The 23303-nt window shown below is 41.2% G+C and overlaps 1 protein-coding gene across 8 annotated transcripts in view; it reads left to right on the top strand.

The window, feature by feature from the left end:
* The window catches only part of DNM3 (dynamin 3), a 335748-nt gene that overhangs the window by 113583 nt on the left and 198862 nt on the right, over window positions 1-23303 (top strand). For 3 of the 8 annotated variants that reach the window (XM_039483543.1, XM_039483539.1, XM_039483540.1), the window contains exons 12-15: window positions 1436-1506; window positions 6191-6239; window positions 8249-8278; window positions 18190-18303. In XM_039483543.1, coding sequence (XP_039339477.1) covers window positions 1436-1506; window positions 6191-6239; window positions 8249-8278; window positions 18190-18303 — 264 coding nt within the window. Of the gene's footprint in view, window positions 1-1435; window positions 1507-6190; window positions 6240-8248; window positions 8279-11227; window positions 11393-18189; window positions 18304-23303 lie in introns of all 8 variants that reach the window. The other 5 variants (XM_039483538.1, XM_039483541.1, XM_039483542.1 and 2 more) reach the window with 2 other exon arrangements.

The following is a 23303-nucleotide window of genomic DNA, read 5'->3' as shown; positions in this document are numbered from 1 at the left end:
CAGAGAGACTGGTATCTTAGTAGGAAGGTCACGTTACATTATTTTATCAAATTAAAACTCTTATTAGTTTTTATTCTTTTTTTTAATAGTTAGGGCCTATGTATCAAAGTATTTTTACCCACAGTGTTCTGGCAATAATAATAACAAGTTGTTGCCCTGAGGCATAGACTTGGAGAGGTTTTGATAATTATGCAGTTTTACACACTTAGGGGATGTCTACACTGCACGAGCAGTGACTGGCTCGTGCCCTCAACTCGTGAGGCTTTTGCTAGGGGAGGAGAGCCATGCAAAAAACATTTCCCTCTTCTTTGCGTGGTTGAGCAAGGGCCTTCTATTGTAGCAGTCCCTGCATTCCTCAGAGCACAGGGATGGTTCACTCCTGATCCTTGCTGGGGAGCAAGCATCTGGAAAGAGGGCAGGAGGAAAGCAGGGTTCTTCTGCACTGTCCTGGTACACACTTTAGGAAGGCTGCAGGAGGGGGGTCTTTTCTTTGTGTATTTTAAGATATTTCCAGATTAAATAGATCATGACGTTTCAGTCCAGTTATCCATCTGAGACACCAACAAATCAAATGAACTGGAGCTCAGCAGTTTCTCTCTGGAGTCTGGTCTAAAGTTTTTTTGCTGGAGGATGGCCACCTTAAAATCTGCTATGTGGCCAGGAGGGGGAAGTGTTCTCCTACAGGGTTTTTTTGTATGTTGCCATTCCTGTAGTCTCTGGAAAAATTCCACCACGATTTCAGCAGCCACCACTCCTCCATCAACCTCAGCCTGGATCTACACTGCACACCCCCCACCACCACGGGTGCACGGAAGTGGTGGTCACATTAACACACCCACCCACCTATACCGAAACCCTAGTGCTACCCCTCTGATACTCAACAAATCAACAGATCAAGGCTACTCAAGCAGCAAGCTGAAACCTCTGTTTTGCTAAACTGTTCATTTTGTTACTTCATCCACCCAGCCCACCCCTGTTGTCTGTTTCGTCTACCTGTTTTATCCTGTCCAACACTTCAACTGTAAGTTCACTGGGCAGACTTGTTACATGTTTGTACAATGCCTAACACGATAGAGCCCTAATTCTTCATAGAGGTTCCTGACTAGCTGGTGTAGTAATAGTAGCAATAAGAGACCAAATATTGCCTATCCTGCAAAATATAGTGCTAGAATCTGTGCTATGTATTAAACTCCCCTTTGGCTAGATATGGTTAGTCTTAATTAAATTTTACAGAAGCTGATAATGAGGCAACTGTAAGAAAGCTGAGGGAGGTAGTTGACTGACAGTTCCATTATAGCATAGTTTGCTAAATAACTAAAGAAACAGATATGGGATTTAGTAGGTAGTACTGCTTTTGGCCTGAATGAGTATAAAAGACAATATTCAATAATGCAGCAAACTCAAATTTTCTTTTTCCTTTTTTTCTTCCTGGTAGGTACTGCTGCTAATTGATATCCAGGTATCTTACATCAATACCAACCACGAAGACTTCATTGGCTTTGCAAAGTATGTATACAGAGACTTTATTATACAGATATACTGTTAATTTCCCCTTCTTACCGATTTAAGGAAAAAATAGCCTGAAACATTTAGAATGGTGGATATGCCTACTGCCAACCTCGAGACATGCAAATAGAGTGTAATGCAGTTCACTATTCACTGCTGGGCACCTCCTGGTGGTTCATCTGGGGATTAGCTCTCGACCAGTCTGACACCCTGTAGTGTGTGTCTGTCTCTGGACTCAGGTTACTTCATCTTTGTGACTCAGGGTGCTCCCTCTTCATGTCTTGGCCCTCTGGCCAGGTCAGTATAGTAGTTCTTCTGTGGTATCAGAGTCCCACTGGATGAACCATCTCAGACAGTCTTCCAGTCCACTGCCCCAACTGCGCCACTTCTCCAGTGGCTGGCAGTGGAACCCAGGCCCATCCACTGCTCCGGGTTCCAGCCCAGGGACCCTAAACCCAGCAACCGCGGTCTGTGCAAGCTCGGACCCTGTTGCTCTTTCCCTGGGCTCTTTCCTACCTCTCTTCTGTCTTCTGCCCCTGCCCCCCTTGGGTTACCACTGGAGCTTCCTCTGTTCCATGTGGCGATCTCACCCCTTCTCAGGTTGTTCCCAGTGTCTGTATTCTCAGGCAGGATTCCTGGGCATACTTCTCCTGGGATTCCTCCTTGTCTTTTGCTAACTGCCATCATCTTTAGGGAGTGGCGCCCAGTTCTTTCCTGCTGCCCCCTCTTGCTCTTTACTTCCTGGTTTTTTACAGCTCAGCCTGCCCCTGCCCTGCTGGGCTTTATTTCCTTAATCTCTTCAACTCAGCCGGCCCTGACTCTCCTCCAGGGGCAGCCTGCCATGGGGTTAATTGGCCCTTTTTTTCCCTACTCAGGCCTAGTGTGGTGTGGACACCCCATCACATAGAGGCTCACCCTCAGGACACTTAATACTTGACTGTGCCCCCTACTGTAGGTCTAGACTGGATTCTCTTGCTTTGTCCTAGCCTGACTTCAGGGCTCACTGGAAGTGCATCTCTTGACCTGGAACTGCGTCTCTCACCTCTTATAGAATCATAAAAATGTAGGGCAGGAAGAAACCTCAAGAGGTCTCAAGTCCAGCCCAGCCTAGCCTCTTGACCTTGAGCTGTGTGTCTCTGGAAACAGCTTTTGATGCATGGATGCCTTTGGTGCAGCCGTTACTGGTAGCATTGGGGCACAGTTGTCAATACAGATTTTAGTACTCACTGCACTGCTTGCTTAGGATGACAGTGACGCTGCTGAAAATGAGCAAGACTGCTGTTTGGATACAGAGGATAATAGTAGCAGAAACCAAGAACTATCTCCGAGGGAAGAGGAGAAAGATAATTCTCTCCAATATGGGCTGATCCTTTTTTCCATTTAATTGAACAGGTTGTTAAGATTTCTTCTTTTGATGTGCAGACAATCCAGGAAAACCCCAAGGCTGTGATTTTGAGGGGGTTGGTTTCATTCCCAGATGATGTAACAAGTGCTCCTCTTCCATCTTAGACTCGACCAGTTGGTGAGGTTTGGCAGCTACTTCATACCACTCTGGATGTCTCCAAGATGGTTATTGGAAAATGGAGGGATATCCTCAGCTTATTTCTCCCTCCCTCTCCGAAAGATTATGATGATGGAGGCAGCCGCAATCATGATAGTGCCATAGCATGACTCCAGAAGCTACGATGGCCTTGGACACAGATTTTTTCAACCTGTGATATTGTCAGCTCACGTTGGGAACAACAGTACGTGTTCTATATGGGAAAACACCAGTTCAAGCTGTGGAAGAAGGTTTGCACCGTGTACCCCCCACCTCCAAGGGTGTGGAGCAAAGAGTTTGTAAGAAACTGACTTGTGAGGGAGTGGACAAAACCAGGGTGTGGCTATCCTTTGGTGATACAACAGTGGGGACAGCTATCTGTGCCACTGATGCTTGCGGACACATTGTTGCATTTACTAGGCCTTTGTGTGGTGGTTTCACCAGAAGTTTCAGGAACATGCAACTTCGAAGATGGGGGAAAATGGATGATAGTCTTACGAAAGCTGAGATAATTAAATCTGTCCTTCATTCTCTCAGGTTATCCTCCTCCCCCCCTCCTCCTCCTCTTTCTTTTATCTTCTAAGGAAAGCACCTGCCGAGAAACCAGCACATACATATGCTCTGGATTCTGCGGTGCCCAGTGCGTGCAAAGTCAGTTCACTTTGCCTTCCTTCTGGAAGAAGACTCTAGGTTTCTGAATTCCAGAGTGACTAGCCAGCCTGTCTTGTACTCCCTTACTATTAGAGGGAGACTAGGGTCCATTTATCATGCAAGGCCCTTTTGGGGACACACGTCTCAGAATTACAAATTTCTCCCTTCCAGAATGTGCTGTAATTCAGCATCCCGAAGAGAAGCTGCAGTAAATCTAATCCCTTCTGACAAAAAGGATGTCATTGAGCCTGTGCTATTGGTCAAAAGAAAGGGAGGATTTGAACCTGTCCTCAATGTTAAAGACTTCCATTGGTAACTGGTGAAAGGAAAATTCAAAATTGGGTTTTGGAGAACAATTGTACCTCTCCTAGAGGGAAGGGATTGCTATGAGCTATAGTTGGCGGTAGTGCCTATGTATTTACACTGATAGGACTGTGTGTTTTTTCTCTTTCTGGATATTTGGATTTCTGGAATAGGGTCCAGGACATAAGGGAAAGGATTTTCAGAGCCAGCCAGATCAGCAAGAGCCATGCAGCAAAAGATTGGCCTGATAGCTACAATGGTTATATGTCAATGAAGTCTTGATTTCAAATTTTCTCCATTGCAAAACCGAGTGACCACGTATGTTTGTTCCTGGGATGGGGAGCTGATATGAAGGGCCACCTCTTCCAACATTCTTGGTCTTCAGGAATAGCAGCTGCGCGTGAATGTTCTGGAGATGAGGGTAGTCCTGAATGTTCTGAAGACCTTTAGGTAATGTTTATCACAAAAAGTAGCAGAATTTTTCCTCTTGTATTTGGAAGCCCTGAAGACACAGGATTGGGCAGTGTTTGACAAAACACATCTGGTGGCAACTTATGTGGCAGGAATGAAAAAGTGAATTGCAGACAGCCCATGTCAATCAGTAGTGGACATATGAGTGCAGCCTTAGATAAGAAAGTAGTGGACCATAGGAAGTATGGCAAGAGACTATCCTGGCTTAACTAGGAGATCTTCAGTGATCTGAAACTCGAAAAAGAGTCCTACAAAAAGTGGAAACTAGGTCAAATTACAAAGGATGAATATAAACAAATAACACAAATATGTATGGACAAAATTGGAAACACCAAGGCACAAAACAGGATTAAACTAGCTTGAGACATACAGAGAAAGATCAAGGACAGGGTAGGCCCCTTACTCAATGAGGGGAAGAAACAATAGCCGAAACTGTGGAAATGGCAGAAGTGCTAAATGACTTTTTTGTTTGTTTTCACTAAAAAGTTTATTAGCAGTTGGACATCTAACTTAATGAATGCCAGTGAAAATGAGGTAGGATCAGAGGCTAAAATAGGCAGGGCCGCCCAGAGGATTCAGGGGGTCTGGGGTCGTCGGTGGCGGGGGGCCCTCGCTTCAGCGGTAATTTGGCGGCGGGGGGGTCCTTCCGCTCTGGGACCGCCGAAATGCCCCAAAGACCTGTGGCGGGGCCCCCCCACCGCCGAATTACTGCTGAAGTGGGACCCGCCGCTGAAGTGCTGGGTCTTCAGCGGTAATTCGGCGGTGGAGGGTCCTTCCACCCTGGGGCGGAAGGACCCCCTGCTTCCGAAGACCCAGAGCGGAAGAAGCTCTGGGGGCCCGGGCCCCGCGAGAGTTTTCCTGGGCCCCTGGAGCAAGTGAAGGACCTCACTCCAGGGGCCCAGAAAAACTCTTGTGGGGGGCCTGGGGCAAATTGCCCCACTTGCCCCCCCTCTGGGTGGCCCTGAAAATAGGGAAACAAGAAGTTAAAAACTATTTAGACAAATTAGATGTCTTCTAATCACCAAGGCCTGATGAAATATTTCCTAGAATACTGACTGAGGAGATATCTGAGCAATTAGTGATTATCTTTAAAAAGTCATGGAAGATGGGAGAGATTCCAGAGGACTGGAAAAGGGCAAATATAATGCCAATCTATAAAAAGAGGAATAAGGACCACCTAGGGAATTACAGACCATTAACCACATTTTGTGATGGTTTCATCCCTCATTTTATATTTACATCCTCAAAGTGCATATAAAAATTAGAATAATATCCAAAACGAGCTGCTAGACTAGGCCTTTAGAGAACCTATGGGGTGGGGGAGGATTTTGCTGCAATGCTCTAAAGAACTAAAGTGACTCATTTTTTCTTGCCCCTTTTTAATATTTATGTTGCCTAAGATTTCACTTGTGCACAGATGAGCCATAACTTTTTTTGTCTTTAGTAACCTCATCAGACGTAAGTCAACACTATGGTAGTGCAATGTACACTACAGAGGAGGTGATTAATAAGAATCTGTTTGTGTTGATCTGTTTTCTGTTAACAGAAGTTTACATGAACTGAGTTTGCTTGTGAATTTGAGTCTGAATTGTGTTTCTTTTTAGCCTCAGATTCTGGGCTCATAAATTTTGATATTTTATTGTTTCCAAAGCCTGTTGCTTAAGGACTCATCTAGCATTTAAATTTCCTCTGTGTAATTTTTCTCTTTGCTTTTCTTAGTGCCCAACAACGAAGCAGTCAGGTTAACAAAAGTGCAGTTGGAAATCAGGTAGGCATTTGATAAGAGAATGGATAATTTCATGTACAAGTGAACTTCAGTTGTTGATTTTATGGACTGTATCTTTTATTTTTTGCTGTAAATGTATAAGTGCCCAGTTTTGCTTGATACATAATATAAAATGTGTCTTTTTTTACTTGCTTTACTTAAGTTTTCAGAACCAGCTGACAGCTTCATTAAGGTTGTCAGCTATAACTTTTAATAATTCTGCTGCTAACTGGACTGCTCTTCAGTGTCTCCTCCTCCATGCCCTTAAGTACCCAGAATTTCTTCCTGTGTTGTCCCTAAATATTTAGTTTTCATTAAGCTCAAACTTGTGAATGAGTTCAAAGACCAATACTATGTGAGTACTTGTTTTATACCTGCTCTTGGTTGTATAGTGGTTTACTAGTTCACACATGTGCACAGCTTGATAACACAGTGAAGGGACGGGTGAAGGGACTTGTCTTTTACCTCTGCTGAAAATTTTCAGTTGACTTCATAAAAATGTTGATTACATACCATAGTCTTACTTTGAAGAAACAAAGTTGATTGGTGGTCTCAGACTAATAGCACTCTTGCTGAGATGTCATTAACTAAATTAGTTGGCTGTTTCTTTTTATTATGTGTAGTACAGGCTTGCAAGATGCTTATAGTGTGAAGAGGTGTTGTCACCCTCAACTCCCACTGATTCCACTGCAAGTTAAGGGTGCTCAGCACTTTACAGGATCAATTTCTGTTTTCTTTTTTAAGTTAAAACACTAAGGATGATTGATACGACCAGCCTTAGTATATATTCTTGTATATTTCTAAGGTTCCGCAGAGTCTGTTTGTCTTTTAAGCAAAACAAATTAAAAAAATCATGGTATCTCAGTGTTCATTTGTGATGGTTTCAATTTTGGATAGTCAAAATAAAATAAAGTCAACTTCCTTTAATCTGGGTTATTTGCTTGCACATCTCCCTGATGTTCTCGCACATAATTACTCCTGCATTAAACATTACAATGACAAGTTAAAGGCAAAGATTTTTCAAAAGTGGCCAGTATTGACGAGTGCCTCCGGTTTTGGGTGGTGAATTTGGGGTGCTTTAAAGGGGCCTTACTTCCAGAAGGCAAGTACTCAGCTCTTTCTGAAAATCAGACCTCTTTAAAGTGTCTCACATTGAGTGCCCAAAAACAAAAGCACCAAAAATCACTACTCACTTCTGAAATCTTGTCCAAAATGGTCCTCCAAAATGGCTTCTGGAAAGTTTGGAAGCAATGATACCTCCAGAGCTTGACCATCTTCTTTGTGTTTTTGAGTTACGTGCCAGGTGGGATTAAAAACAAAACAAAACTGAAAAGATCTAATGGCTGAAACGGTTCCAAAGACCCTCCAAAGAGAGACTTCCATCTCCTATAGCTGTGCAGAAACGCATGTCAAACACTAAGGCTAATTCTACACTACACAGCTTTTAGCGACACGGCTTTGTCGCTACAGCAGTGCTGCTAAAAGTTGCACAGTGTAGCCGCTGTTTGTCAACTCTCCTGCCAACAAAGAACTTCCACCCCCAAAGAGTGGGGTTAGCTTTGTCGGCAGGAGAGCGCTGTCTGCAAAACTTTTGTCTTTTGGGGGTGTGTTTTTTTTGACATCTCAGAAAGACAAAAGTTTTGTCATTCATTTGCCAGTGTAGACAAAGCCATAGTCACCTCTGCTTTGGGGTTGTCCTGTAGAAGGAAAACTACCCAATTCCATGATGTCCCAGATATATACAAATTGGAGTAACTATTCCTGAGTCTGAGTGACTGTATTTTGTCTCTTAAAATAACAAAACAAAATAGCAAAACCCCACAAAGCTTTGGCTTTAAAAGGAAAAAGCTCAAAGTTGGTAACTTACTTATTTCAGAGATAAACTAAAACAGACTTTTGTTTTGTATTTATCTTAATTGTTTGGAAGTGAGACGAGCATGACAAAATGACTTTTGAATAGAGAAAATGTTTCTGAAATAAAACTTTATTTTTACAATTCTTTGCTATTTCAGGGAGCCAATCTACCGCCTTCACGGCAAATTGTACGAGCTAAGTTTTCTAAGCTTTATTGTTGCTTTTTCATTTAGCTTCTCAAAGGCCAAAGTTTGTCTCTAACTCATTAGTTTAATTAATGCTAGCTACTAAATTTTTTTTACCTTGAAACTGTTTCACCTTTAACACCTTCTCAGTGAAATGTAATTGCAGTTCATCCCTTCATTGCCACTAACCTGCTGTGACTTACAAGTCTGAACTAGTACGACTTAAAAAATATTGTTAAACTTTCAACCAAATCTGTGTTTAAACTTATTATATTAAATTGTCTTAAAATGAACTAAACTTACTAATTAACTTTTAAACTATATCACTGGAAGAAAATTGGATATTTCTTACTTGATGTTTATAGTATATGGAGGCTCTGCCTCTTGAAAGGTAGGTGAATTATAGTAAGGGAAATATCAATTATTGCTTAAATGGATGTACTATTTACAAGTGCCTTCTGTCACAACTCATAAAAAAGTCCTTTCCAGCAAGCACAATTCAAAGAGAAGTTGCTACAAATTTTAAACCCCTAGAGCTTTCTTAGCATTTTTTTTCATAGCAGCAGGAGGATCAGTGTGTCACAGGATAGATTTTTACTTTATCAACTCCTCCACCAAATATTAGGTGAATACATTTTAACTTACGATTAGTAATATATCTTCTGAACATTTAGGAGTTAATTCTATAACAAGCCACTCTTCCAATTCAGTGACAGGTGGATATAAGTGGTAAAAGTTGATTGTGCTGTTTGGTGCCATATGACATGTTCCTTGATAGGACCTGTATAATTAAAATGGATATATTTAATTCCAGTTTGTCATTATACTGCCCAATTACACCAATAACCATTCTAAACTAAGTAACTCAATACTGAATAACACGTTTATTTTAAGGCAACAGGGCATAAACAAAACTGACTGACTCTAATAGCAGTTGGAAAGATCATTAAACTAATCCAGACTCGTATTGAGGTTTCCTACTTGATTGTAATATGCTTTGAATAATGATGATAGAGAATTATTTCACATATCAGAAATACAGACATCTTGAGTATTTGTGAAAAATGCATAATACCCAGTTCTGTTAAGTATAGTTTTGCTCATTTTCCCCTCTACTAATTTATCCTCTTGCACTTAATCTTTGGCTTTTTTTTTTTTTTTTTGCTACCGCCTGAGGTTTTGATCTGACTCAACAAGGTTTCTTTCTAAGCCACAGGTTAGTCTGTCTTCTCATCTGCTTTAAATAACCAGTGTAACACTTTGTTTTACATAGCACTTCTGGCAAGATCTGGGCCTTGAAGACTGACCAACTCCTAACTGTATATTTTGTGTGGTGAGATTTGTGGTTTTTGTCACCATCACTAAACTTGTGTTTAAACATTGTCATTTCAATGTAAAAATCCCACTTCTAATAGACCTTACAGCTCAAAAGGTGTCATTGCATCAAGCATTCACTCATTTAAGAACACAATGTGGGAGGATTTGAACATGATAGATCATGTATAGCATTTTAAAGTAGAACAAGTAAGATACTTTCAGTGGCAAAATCCAGTATTGCTCCATATGGAGTAACCATTACAGTTGGAGAAGGTCCTAAATCTGAATCTTGGATCAAAAATTGTTGTCCAAGTTATTTTTAGACAATTTGGATGTAATAATTTGGTCCTATTTCTGTAATGAGCCCAAACCAGAAACTTGATTCCCATTCATCTGAACTTAAGGAAAATTTGGATCTACTGCTGTACTTTGTGGCCTCTAGTTATGTAACCTGCACCATTTATGAATGCATGATGATTTACATCATTGCCCCAAGCTTTGCTTAACTAACGTTGGGTGAATATTCTCTTTCTTTGTTTCACCAAAGGCTGAATTATCTGGCAAGGTGGTACTTTCTGAAATTGTCAGTATCATTTCCAGTCATGTGATGCGATATACAGTGATTTCATCCAAAGCAATGTTAATTCTGGAAGCAGTCTCCCAGAGGTGGAACCTTTGGAAATTAAGTATTCTCCACCTTGTTCATCTCCATCTTCAAAGATCACATGACTCATGATGGAAGATATGTTGACTATTTTGACCCTTGCCCTCTACTAATTAAAGCAGGGAAATTGTACTTGGACAAGTCAATATTGCTACTGTTTTCTGAATCAACTGCAAAGGACCTGTTGCATCCAAGTCATTCACTAGTTCTGTTTTCCATCCTTGGAAGCTGACCTGATTTCCTCCATGATATTATTCCCTACTGGCCCATAGTGTGAGCGAACTTTTCACATTTGACCTAAGAAACAAATCCATTGTGGTGTTGCCTCACCCCTGGTTTGTTATAATTCTTACCCCGGTTTGATAGTGCTGTTGCAACACAATTTTGTACCACAAGTATTGGGAGATAAAGCAGCAGTGTTAGGAGTTACAATGCAACTAACATTGCTTCAGTGGAACTATTGTGTAGTTACTTGTTTAAATAATTGCTAACTCGGCAAATAACTCCTGTTTATGCCTCTGTTTTGTTAGCGTGCCTAACCTTCAGATTTGCACACACACTTCTTTTCCCTGACTTTCCCAGCCAGTTCAAATGACAGTCAGTCTTAAAATGACCTCTCAAACATTACTTTTGAAAAGTGGCTAGCACAGCTGTTCATACTTCTTTAATACTGAGTCATAGTATATTTTGTTCTACTTTATTAATCAGAAATATCTTAATTGATGCAAGGAACTGTAAAGCTGTGAAGCAGTTCATAAAAATCTGTCCTTTGTCCATCAGATCCTGCTTTCCTGTTTACCAATGTGAAATGGCGGAGAGGGAAAGGAACAGATATGATTTGTTTTTATGCAGCTGAAACTATCTGCAAAATGACTTCCTTCTGATTTGTGTACGCACACACGCGTGTTCTCTCGCTTTCTCTCTCTCTCTCTCTCATCCCCTCCCGCCCCCCCAATTTTTTCATTTTTCAGACACCAAGTTTATCTATCAGAATTCTGAAGGAAGGAACTGTGTCATCGTCCATTCATCCTGTCCACACAACCCAGCTGCCGGTCAGAATATTGTCTCCACTCACTTCTGGCATGGCTTATGTTTCTCACCTTCCTGATGTTCATAACTCATATCACTCATATCCGGTAGAGTAGAGTAGAATTTGGCGTTCTGATTTTAAAAAAATATTCCTTGCAATATTTGCAACCCAGACACAAAAGTGAAATGATGGTGTAACTGGCACCCAGCGGTGGCGCCTTCTCATGGCTCATCTGGGGAATTAGCTCGCCACCGTCTGTGCCCCGTCCTGCAGTTACTGAACTGGTTGCCTCAGTCACTTGCTCCGTGGCCCTTCTCTTGCCGGTCAGGAGCTTCAGTGCCTCTCCTTCATGGCTTAGACTTCTGGCCAAGTCACAGTTGTCCTGCCCTTCCGGGATCTCATCAAAGTGTCTCTCCACCAGGGGTGGCTCCAGGCACCAGCGCAGCAAGCGCGTGCTTGGGGCAGCAAGCCGTGGGGGGCGGCCTGCCAGTCGCTGTGAGGGAGGTAGTCAGGCAGCCTTCGGCAGCATGCCTGTGGGAGGTGCACTGGTCCTGTGACTTTGGCAGCAGGTACGCCGAAGGCGCGGGAACGGCAGATCACCCGCAGAAACGCTGCTGAATCTGCCAAAGGCTGCCTGACTGCCGTGCTTGGGACAGCAAAAAACATAGAGCCATCCCTGCTCTCCACACAGTCTCAGGCAGCCTCCATATCACTGCACTGACTGCACCACTCCCACAGTGGCTTGTAGGGGAACCTAGGCCTGCCCTCTACTCCAGTTTCCAATCCAGGGGTTCTCAAACCAGCAGTTCATGTCTGTTCTCCCAGTTCTTATTGTTTCTTCCCTGGACTGCTTCCTACACTCCTATGACAGACTCCTACTCTTCCCCCCTTGTATCAGAGGGTGTGACTGCAGGCTTCCTCACTGCAGCCCCTGCAGCCCCTCCCCTCCCCCTGTTACCAGCTCCTGGCTTTATAGAAGTCCTGCCTCTTTCTGCCCAGGTGAGCTTTATCCACAATTAAGCCTTACTGCATCCTAGCTCCCCTTCAGGTGCAGCTGATGGTTAATTGGCCTCTTCCTTATATTAATCCCTCCAGGGCTAGTGGGGTGAATGCCCCATCACAGGTGTCTGAATAATAATGGAAATAATTACTCTCTCGTCACTATCCAAATCGAGAGTAGCATAAAATGTAAACAGCACAATAGTTAAAACTAAACTGGATTATTAAAATGGAAAGGTTTTGTTTTAAATGCCTTATCTGTTTTACAGGCAAGGAAATTTATTTTGAAAATGTTGCTTGATTTTCAGAGGTGAAACCAGTGGGAGACTATAGTGGGAGTTCAGCACCTCCTGAAAACCAGGACATGAATACCTAACCAGATAGTGTTCCTTTGAGTACATGGCATTGTCTGAACCCTTATCATACAGTGTTGCTTGGTCCTGAATGTACTGAGATTCTATAGATTTGCTGTAGTTCTGTAAATAAAATATGCCCATGTGAAGTTCTAGGAACATGTACAATTCATTGAAAATAACTTGCAACCTCATGCTCACTCTCCAACCATCAGCACACCTCTAGATTCTCTTCCCTCCTGTAACATCCACCATAAGTCTCCAGTTGTTTGACATTTTGGTCTGCTGCTCCTTTGCAGCTTTCAGTATGTTTAGGGAGCGTAGTGCTCTATTTTAATGGGGAAGCGCGTGTTGGGCGTTTAGTGGAAATTCATCAGCATTCCTTGAAAAATGCAAAGGCTGAGGGTATTGTCTCGATCTGGTGTCCTGCCACTGACACAACCCAGTGCTTTGTGGGAGTGGCAGCTGGATCCAATCTCCCACAAGCAGGATTCTTTGAGGAAACAGCTGGCAGCTTCATTCCTCTACTGGATAGACATAATGGGGGAGTGACTGAGAGTAGTATCAGCAAGCCAGCTTGCTATTGCATTCACCACTGGCAGCTGTATATCTGTGAGACTCTGTCAGCAGAGTTGCTGGGATCACAGAAGGGTCCTCTGTTGGGAGCCACATTATGGGGAGTTCCTTCCTGGCCAGCAAAGAAAGTTGTTAAAGTGTTTTCTTCTTAAAGCTTAAAAATAGCCCATACTGAGCCCTCAGAATGTGTTTTTCCCTGAGTTGCAGAAAAAGTGACTATCAGTATTGGTTTTATAAAATGTTCAGAACAAAGAAAAGTATTCTAGTATCCTAATGCACAGTATGCTACCTTCCTTCCCTGTTTAAGTGCTCATCAACTTCAGATATCCTGAAACTGAACTTAGCGCTTCATCGGCGAATCCTTTCTTGCACCCAGCTGTTTGTTTCCAGAGTGGCAACTCCATCTCTGAATCTTTCCAGGCACCCTGTCCCAAACCAACTTTAAATATACCATCGGTCTGGCTGCTTTTCTGCTGCCTCTCATGTTGTGCTTTGCTCCCTACTGAGCACGGGGATATTTTAAAGTACAAGCACTGTGGTGCAGTTGAAAGGAATCCAGTCACTTGGCTGCCCTGTGCCTCAGTTTCTTTGTTTGTAAAATGCAAGGAATACCTTCCTCACACAGTTATTGCGATGCTGTAACATTTGCAGGGTACCTAGTGTTGTCAGTCTAATGAGATAAATCAATTAACAGCAGAATACCAAGGGAGGAGAAATAACTTTTGAAGTGGTAAGAGAGTGGCCCATTACAGACAGTTGACAAGAAGGTGTGAGTAACAGCAGAGAGAAATTAGTATTGGGGAAATTAAGTTTAAGTTTTGTAATGACCCAACCACTCCCAGTCTTTATTCAGGCCTAATCTGATGGCATCTAGTTTGCAAATAAATGGACACAAATCTGACATCAGGAATCATAACATTCAAAAACCAGTAGGAGAACACTTCAGTCTCTCTGGTCACTCAGTAACAGACCTCAGAGTGGCAATTCTTCAACAAAAAGACTTCAGAAACAGACTCCAACGTGAAGTTGCAGAACTGGAATTAATTTGCAAACTGTCTGTAATGGGCCACTCTCTTACCACTTCAAAAGTTATTTCTCTTCCCTTGCTATCCTGCTGTTAATTGATTTATCTCATTAGACTGACAACACTTGGTAAAGCACCCCACATCCTTTCACGTATTTATACCTGCTCCTGTATCTTTTACTTCATACATCTGATGAAGTGGGTTCTAGTCCACGAAAGCTTATGCCCAAATAAATTAGTTGCTCTCTAAGGTGCCACAAGGACTCCTAGTTTTTTTTTGTCCTATTAGGAGGCTAAGTTAAATTTGTAGGGACGGGGGGAAATCATAACTTCCTGACATATGCCTAAAACATCCATCACACCACAGCATTCCTTTAATTTTGCTTTGTTTAATTATATTACTGCTGTTCTATGGCACTGTACTCTTTGTAAGTTGTTTGAAGGCTGATAAATATGTCTGGATAGGCAAAATGGTTATTTCTGGTTAGAGATTGTGTACTGGAAAGGTATCCATACGCTTTGCTAGATGTTGTAAAATATATTTTAAAAGGATCTGATGGGCCGTTGGACTGATGACATGATGCCTTTCCCAACCACCTCTCAAACACATTATTCACACACTATGATATATCAGAGTAAAAACGCCCCCCTTTTTGGGGTTTGGTTTGATTTAAGATGGAGGTTAACAAGATGACAAACTTCTGCTCAAAGCTTGGTGGCTCTCTCCAGGCTGATCAGCCCATACCCTAGATTCTCCCTCTAGAGAGCCACTCCTGCTTCTGTTATGTCTTAGGGCAGGTCTACACTACAGGGCTAAGTTGATCTAAGTTACACAACTCTAGCTACGTGAATAACGTAGCTGGAGTCGACGTACCTTAGGTCAACTTATTTAGTTTTTTAGCTAGGAAAATATAAACATATCTGGTACCCATCAGCACTGCTCAAGAATGACCTGAGATGCTTCCTCCGCACAGGAGATGACTTTGTAGTGCTCTATCTACTTCAGGAAAGCCAGACATTTGGGTACCATGTTTAGTACCCAGAGCTGTGATCTCCCCCATGGAAGTGCATAGTGATACCACAAGATTGGTCAATCCATTTTTAAGACTAAATATCAGAGCAAAATTGCTACACCCTTACCACTTGAATAGCATGTCCACAGCGCCTTATGTGCACCTGTGTATTGGGTTGTCACGTTGGAGTTCTGCAGAGTCTCATTTCTCCCTACCAAGGCCTATTCCACCCCATGTAGAACTTGCAGTGGCTTTACTGCATTTTAGTCCTTTGTGTGTTGAGGCAATGGTGGGTGCAAAATTTCAGCTTCCCTTTATGGAACTGGAAGATGTAAATTAACTTTGTGCCACCAATGTTCCACTTTTCTGGCATGTTTTCTAGCTTTGGCTTAATTTGGAATGAATGGGTTAAGATATTTTAAGGACTGAGTTGTTTTAAATTGCACCTCTAAAAACGTTCAGAAGCCATGTTTGTCCATTTGCTTTGCAAAGTAACATCAGCGTTGATCAGAGACTGATAGCATAAGCTTTTCTGCAATCTCAGCCTTTGGGGAGAACTGCAACAAAAGGTGCTAAATTTATAGTTGCAAACATTTTTCAACATTTTGTCAGCTATAACGGGGTGCTGGGGTGCCTCATCCCCTTTTCAGTTGGCTTTGTTATTAATGAGTACAAGATAGTCTTACTGCATACATATCAAAGCTGTTGGCATTAACAGAGCTGCTTATATGTGCACATTGAGGGAAATATACTTCGAAGTTTCAAACTTTGATGATTGACCATGAAGCAGACTTCGAATTGTTTGTCTTTTGTCTGCTGCTGATGTTGGAGCAGGCTGAGATTGGAAGTCTTTGAGAAGTTTGCCACCGCCCCAGTGCATATCCATAAAAGTAAGCAGAGACCTCCATTTGATTGCATAACTCCATGCTTCTGTAGTAGACACTAGAAGTCCAAGCACTTTCAACCTCACTCCCAATCTTTCATAAGCAAGTAAAGGAGATCTTCTTGGGAAGAAATAGTGGACATTTACATGAGTCCGTAGAGAGATTTGGAAGACTTCATTATATGGTGTATGTAATCCAGTGAACCTTTTTCCATTTAAATTCAGACTTGGGGGAGAAGCAACTTTTACTGAACTATTCATAGTTTTATCAGAAAGCTCAGTGGACCTTTGTACTCATACTTTCTTTAAACGTCTCTGCTGACCCTGTTCTCTTCCTTCCATTTTACCACTTGAGTGCTGTTATCCCTCCCTAGTTTTCTTTTGCTCTCCATTTTTCCTGCATGATTTTCCTCTGAACCTTAGCATTGGTTTCTATACTCCCTTCTCTCTCTGTCATTCTTTCCTTTTGTTTCCCTTCTGTTCTTTCCAGTCAGTCTTGTTTTTCTTCTTTCTCTGCATCTCAATCTCAGTTTTTCTTTCCTCTCTGCTCTTTGCTCCTTCCTTTCCTCCTCTGTTTCTCTTGTTCCTCTCCTCTGTTCCCTTGCCTAGAACTCTCTACTTCTCAGTTACTGCTTTTTTTTTTGAAAGACTTCACTATTTCTGTGATAAATTGGACCCTTCAGAAACTCCCCTTCTCTGAAGGGTAAGGTTTCCAGAAGTCATTGACTGCTCCAGAGAGGAAGTATGGTCTGGTCCTAGCTCAAGATTCCTACTCCACAATTGATCTCCCAGATCTAAAAAATTTGCAGTATCAGAGCAGTGAAAGCAACCATCCTTTTTATCCCTTTTGTTTTTCGTATGAGTTTTCACAATGTGTTTCTACACTGCAAGCAAATAGTATCAAGATCATAGAATCATAGAATCTCAAGGTTGGGAGGGATCTCAGGAGGTCATCTAGTCCAACCCCCTGCTCAAAGCAGGACCAAACCCAACTAAATCATCCCAGCCAGGGCTTTGTCAAGCCTGACCTTAAAAACCTCTAAGGAAGGAGATTCCACCACCTCCCTAGGTAACCCATTCCAGTTCTTCACCAGCCTACTAGTGAAAAAGTTTTTCCTAATATCCAACCTAAACCTCCCCCTCTGCAACTTGAGACCATTACTCCTTGTTCTGTCATCTTCTACTACTGAGAACAGTCTAGATCCATCCTCTTTGGAACCCCCTTTCAGGTAGTTGAAAGCAGCTATCAAATCCCCCCTCATTCTTCTCTTCTGCGGGCTAAACAATCCCAGTTCCCTCAGCCTCTCCTCATAAGTCATGTGCTCCAGCCCCCTAATCATTTTTGTTGCCCTCCGCTGGACTCTCTCCAATTTATCCACATCCTTCTTGTAGTGTGGGGCCCAAAACTGGTCACAGTACTCCAAATGAGGCCTCACCAGTGCTGAATAGAGGGGAATGATCACATCCCTCGATCTGCTGGAAATGCCCCTACTTATACAACCCAAAATGCCATTAGCCTTCTTGGCAACAAGGGCACACTGTTGACTCATATTCAGCTTTTCGTCCACCGTAACCCCTAGGTCCTTTTCTGCAGATCTGCTGCCCAGCCATTCGGTCCCTAGTCTGTAGCAGTGCATGGGATTCTTCCGTCCGAAGTGCAGGACTCTGCACTTGTCCTTGTTGAAACTCATCATATTTCTTTTGGCCCAATCCTCTAATTTGTCTAGGTCCCTCTGTATCCTATCCCTACCCTCCAGATCACACATCTGTTATTCAACCTTATACTTTATAATATATATACATAAGGATAATCCTTAGGTTTCTCTTTTCCCTCCAAGCCCTCTCCCCCACAAGATTCATTCTGTTCTATGTTGCATTTTTCTTGTCATCAGAACCTGTGGACATTATATTCCAAATTTGTCAATGACTGAAGAGCGCACCTTTTATTGGTAGAGCAGTTTTTTAGTCAAAAGAATGAATTTAGAAAATGAATTGTGTTTGGTGAATGAGTGACTGGCAATTAATACATGTTTTTTGACTTACAATCCTGTACAGGTGATCCGGAAAGGCTGGCTCACCATCAACAATATCGGCATCATGAAAGGGGGGTCCAAGGAATATTGGTTTGTTCTGACAGCAGAAAGCTTGTCCTGGTATAAAGATGAGGAGGTAAAGAGACAATTCCTTTGCAGACATCAGTCACTCTGATATTCATTCACAGCTTCTAATGTTAAGATTTTAACTTTGTTTATACTGAACTTGCATTTAGTACGTATTTTCTCTTGCAATCTAATTTAGCACTTTCTTAGTGTGATTCCCCGCTCTTGCAGTTCTCAATATTTCTTCTGCTTTAAGATTCTACTGAAATTTCTCTACAAACTTTGGGAACACTAATTATTTATTCTAGATCTTTAACACTTACTTCTTTTAAAATAATCAAGATAAGAGAATATACTAGACTTTTTTTTCTGGTTGCTATTAGCTGTTTCACTTGGATTTCATTACAGTTAATATGTAAGTTAGTCATAAAGTGTCAAGTTGTTTTTCCCATCATCATCATCATCATTTCATCCTGGAGCTTCTTTGCAGACACTGGGAACAATGCCGTATTACCAGTCATTCTTGTCTGTGGCTTGTTCTTCCATCAAGCCCAGCCTGGTCACATCCATGCATATGATGTCCTGCCATCTAGTTGGTTGTCAGCTTCTAGGTTGCGGTAAACTTGGTTGTCTTTGCTTTTTCTTATGATTGTTATTCCCATAAGCAGTTAAAATTAGATATGTTTTGTAATACAGCTGGGCTTTTGCGTAATGTTATGAAAGGTCTAAAATGAAGTGAAAACATTTCTAGTAGTGTTAACTAGAGTTTTGAGTTTGCGGTACTGGTGATCAGATAGAGGTACCTTGGTAAGGAATACAATTGTTAATATGAATGAATTTGTAGTTAACAAGCAAGAGCTAAAGAAGGACATTCCTATAATACAATATTCAGACTGCTCCCTCCTTTGAGCCTGTTAGATAGCTTTGGATATTGACCTGTTGCGATCCAGCCTGCTTAGATGTGATCATTGGATTGCTAATGATCTCAGCAGTGACATAGAGATGTTAGAAAAATGTTTTCCATCCATGCTTTTGGATGTAAAACTACCTAAATATCCAGGTTTACATTTTGGAAACCCCCCCACCCCCACCCACGCACACTGTACTGTAGTCCTGTTCTTAATTTTTCTTAAATAAAAGGTTAACTGTGGAACTCTTTTTTCTGCACTTGAATGTCTTCAATTTAAAATTAGTAGGATTGACTGAACATTTTCCACCAACCTTATTTTCAAGTGAGAACCAGGTTTTCAATTACACAAAAATTTTCAGTGTGTGCTTTCTTCATATGTTGTATTTTCAGTTGAACCTGGAACATTTCAGTCAAAGACCAAAATGTTTTCAAATTTCAGCAGTTTTCAGTTGAAAAGATTTTGGGTTTTTCTGAAGAAAATTTGATTTTTGGCAGAGGGAAAATATTTTTCTAGCAAGCTCTGAAAAGTCAGTTTCCAACTTTTGTCTTGCTTGTTTTTGTTGTTGTTGTCACTGTTATTGCCTCCCTTCATTTTTTTGTTTTCACTTTATCAATATTATACTTCAGCATCCTTGCTTCTAGACACACGGGATAGAGATATTACAATGCAGATTCTGTACATATAATATTGTGTCAGGGCCCGGCTCCTGCAACCACTGAGTGTAGTGCTTGCTATCATGAGTAGTGACTTTAGTAGTAGTGTTTGCAGAAGCTGGTCCTTATTTTGGGATGGATTCTTCCAAGAAAATCTACTGTTAGTTAACAAGTCAGTTCTTTATGCATAACATGAATTAAGACTGTAGCCATGTAGGAAAATATATATTCAGAAAGTTATTAGACCCCTTAAGTTGTCTTTGAGGGCTATGATTCATTTTTATTGAAGCTGGTGAGACTGGACTGAAAATGTAATACCCAATTTAATGTATTTTTAAACATCTTAAGTAATGTATGTTTGCAGGTTGCAGCCATGTTTGTCCGAGGGTGCGAGAGAGATGAGGTAAGTGGGGTAATATCTCTAATTGGACCAGCTTATGTTTGTGGAAGGGTCCAGCTTTCGAGCTGAGGAGGAGCTTTTTAAAGCTTGAAAGTTTATCCTGTCCACCTACAGAAGTTGGTCCAATAAAAGATATTGCCTCACTTACCTTGTCTTGTAAGTCACATAAAGCATTCATATTTTCAATTTCCTAATACTTTATAGGAAGTGAATTCAATACATTTCAGACTTGATTATGGTGCAAATCTTGTGACTATTTTAGCTATTTAAAACACAGTAAAGTTATTTTTTATAAGGTAAGTAGAGATATTTCTCATATCAGGTTTAAATGGCCTCGGTTAATATTTAGGAAGGATATTGCTTCTTAATTATAACTGAGGGAGTGGACTTGAAGACAGATTTACTGTTTTCTGCAGTTTGTTCTTGTGAGCTAATCATAATGACAGATGAGAGAAGTGGGAAATTTTTTGCCTTCACTGATTTTATTCCACCTTGACAATGACTGATAATGAATATATATATTCTTATTCTTTCTGTTAAGAGATAAAGGTCTGGGTTACTCTGTGGTCTAAATCTTAATAAAAGAAAATTATCTCACTGCCTGTACCCATTGCTGTTAGCCCATCCTTCCCGTACCATTCTCTTGAAAGAGCATTCTTCAGGAGAATTGAAACCTTTCTTTAAAACAAGCATGCAAATAAGAAAAGGACATGCTTTTAGGAGGCCACTGTTAAAATCCTATTTCTATATTATGATATGTATTCTTTTCTATGAGTTACTAGTAACAAGACTGGTAACCTATGGCTGTATTTTTCAAAAATGTCAATGAAAAAAAGTACAGATCTAACCTAAACTGGCAAAAGCAGGAGTTTTAAATGCTAAAATTTCCACTCTGTCTATAACTTGTCCTCCTCTGCTTAGATATTATAGCACACACACAACAGAGGTCATGCACTATTGTGAGATCCCTAGAAGACCCATGTATGACAGATAAGATGAGGATGAGCAAGGCTAACCTGGAATGTCTTTGCCTTTTGATTAAGACTTATAGGAAAGTATCTTCAGTGTAAACATATAATTCTCATTAATGTCAGCGGTTGTTATACATGCTGGAAAAGAGTATCATTGTTAATAAATCAGAGGAAAGGAATTGAGGACTACAGTGGAAATTTATGAGAAGGCAGTTTTGTCTTCAAATATTGCTGGGATGTTGTTTTGGTTACTTTATTATGAGATAATAAAAACAACATTCAAGAAATCAAACTTAAGGGTGTTTTTGTGAATGTGCAAGTTTGAAAACAGGCATGTTCTTGTATGGCATTTAAAAAATTTCTTTGAAGAAAATAGAGTGGTAGTTAATACTCTAATCATAATGTAGAAGTTACTGAAAGTCCTACAGACCAACATTTTGCATTACATCATGGGGAAATTCTGTTGTCTTTGAGTTGTGGTAACAAATCACTTGTGTGGTTAATGATGACACCAGTTTTTTTCTGTGGAACTCTATAGTCTTGAATTATATGTCAGCTTACTCTTTATTCTTATTATACAGTAGGCCTCGGCATATTATTGAAAGATAGTGCGGTGAAATTAACCAGTCTCACTAAGTGCTGTCTCAGGTACTTAGAAGCACCTTAAAGGTGATTGGGAATTCTTGAGTTTTCTATTTGTGTTCAGTGGGAGGCTTCAGAGTTCCTGAAAACACTTTTGGAAGTGTCTGCTGCTGTACTGCATTAATCTAGACTGCTTACTCAGCTAGAGCCTGAGAACTTGTGAAGAGTACTGAGCTCCCTGCTTGTTTGATGCTTCATGAGAACAGTTAAAATCAGGATGTGACCAGTGTGGTAATTAAAAGTCTAGCAGCCTTCTTCACAAGAGCAGGAGATGTTAGCTCTGGTTTCCTGGACAAATTATGTTATGCTTACCTAAACTGCCTCTGTAGTTTCAAATGGATATGGTATTTGTCACTTCCTGTCGTAAACTATTGATTATGGTTGCTGTGTGCTGTTGTATTTCACCCTAAGGCTGGTGGTCTTCAGCAATGTATGAAATGATTTCTGTATTTAGGGATTTGAATTGTGACTATGCTCTGCACAGATGAGCACTATGAAAGCACATAAGGACGTCACCACCCCTTGTGCCTCCTAAGCAGATGCCAGTCACTACTGCAGTCCTTGCACATGTGTGAGCACAGTGACCATGTAAATCTAGTCTGTGGCAATGTTAACCTCTCCAGACGGAGTGGGGAGAAGGATCCAATCATCCCCCTATTGCCACACTAGGCAGCAGAGCTGGCTGGCCATGGAATCAGTGTACATTGCACCCCATTAAGGAGTTTAGCAGCGGCTGTGCTCTCCCTGTGTGTCAGGGATCTCTGAATGGTACTGTGCCTTCTTGAGGTACAATGCCTGCTGGGACAGTGTAACTGTGCAGCTCCTCTAATGTAGGCATGTGCCCATAAGGAACTATACTGTCCATGCTTTGTATAGTTTGAGACTTGTTTTAGGATGAAAGGCATCCAAAAATTGTAAGCAGGTATTGTACTCTCCTGCTCTTTGAAGAAGCTACCTTTTGTGCTTTATTTGTTGGCTGTGGGCCTTGTACTAAAGAATCCATGGTAGAATTTATTTTGAAGTAACTTACTTTGTCAAATAATGCATTTTCATAAGCGTGAATTTCAACATTGGTTGTCCCACTTGCATGGGCAAGCATAAAGCAATTTGTTTCTATGGGTCTTTATTGATATTGTTTTGTTGCTGTTCAAATACGTGTACAGCATTTTTAATCTTAATGATTGTTAAATGAGAATCAGAGGAATAAGGTCTTTTTGTACTCCTGGTGGAAACAAAAATATGAGTTTGATCAGTCTTCAAATACTAAGAAAAGTTTGTAGAAAGCCGAAGAACCTTGCTTGTGTGAATGACTGGAAGGTCCCTGGTGAATTAGGCCCTGACCCTGCAAACACTGACTTGTTTGCTTAAGGTTACTCAGATGAGTAATCCCATTGACTTTAAGGAGACTACTCACCTGTTTTAAAGTTAAGCATGTGTAATAGTGTGTGTAGGTTTGGGGTCTTATTGAACAAGTGAGTGCAAGGTTAATGCAG

This window comes from Mauremys reevesii, linkage group 8 (assembly GCF_016161935.1).
Source record: "Mauremys reevesii isolate NIE-2019 linkage group 8, ASM1616193v1, whole genome shotgun sequence".
Taxonomy (NCBI): Eukaryota; Metazoa; Chordata; order Testudines; family Geoemydidae; genus Mauremys; species Mauremys reevesii.
Note: the sequence above shows the minus strand (reverse complement) of the source record. Positions and strands in the feature narration are given on the sequence as shown.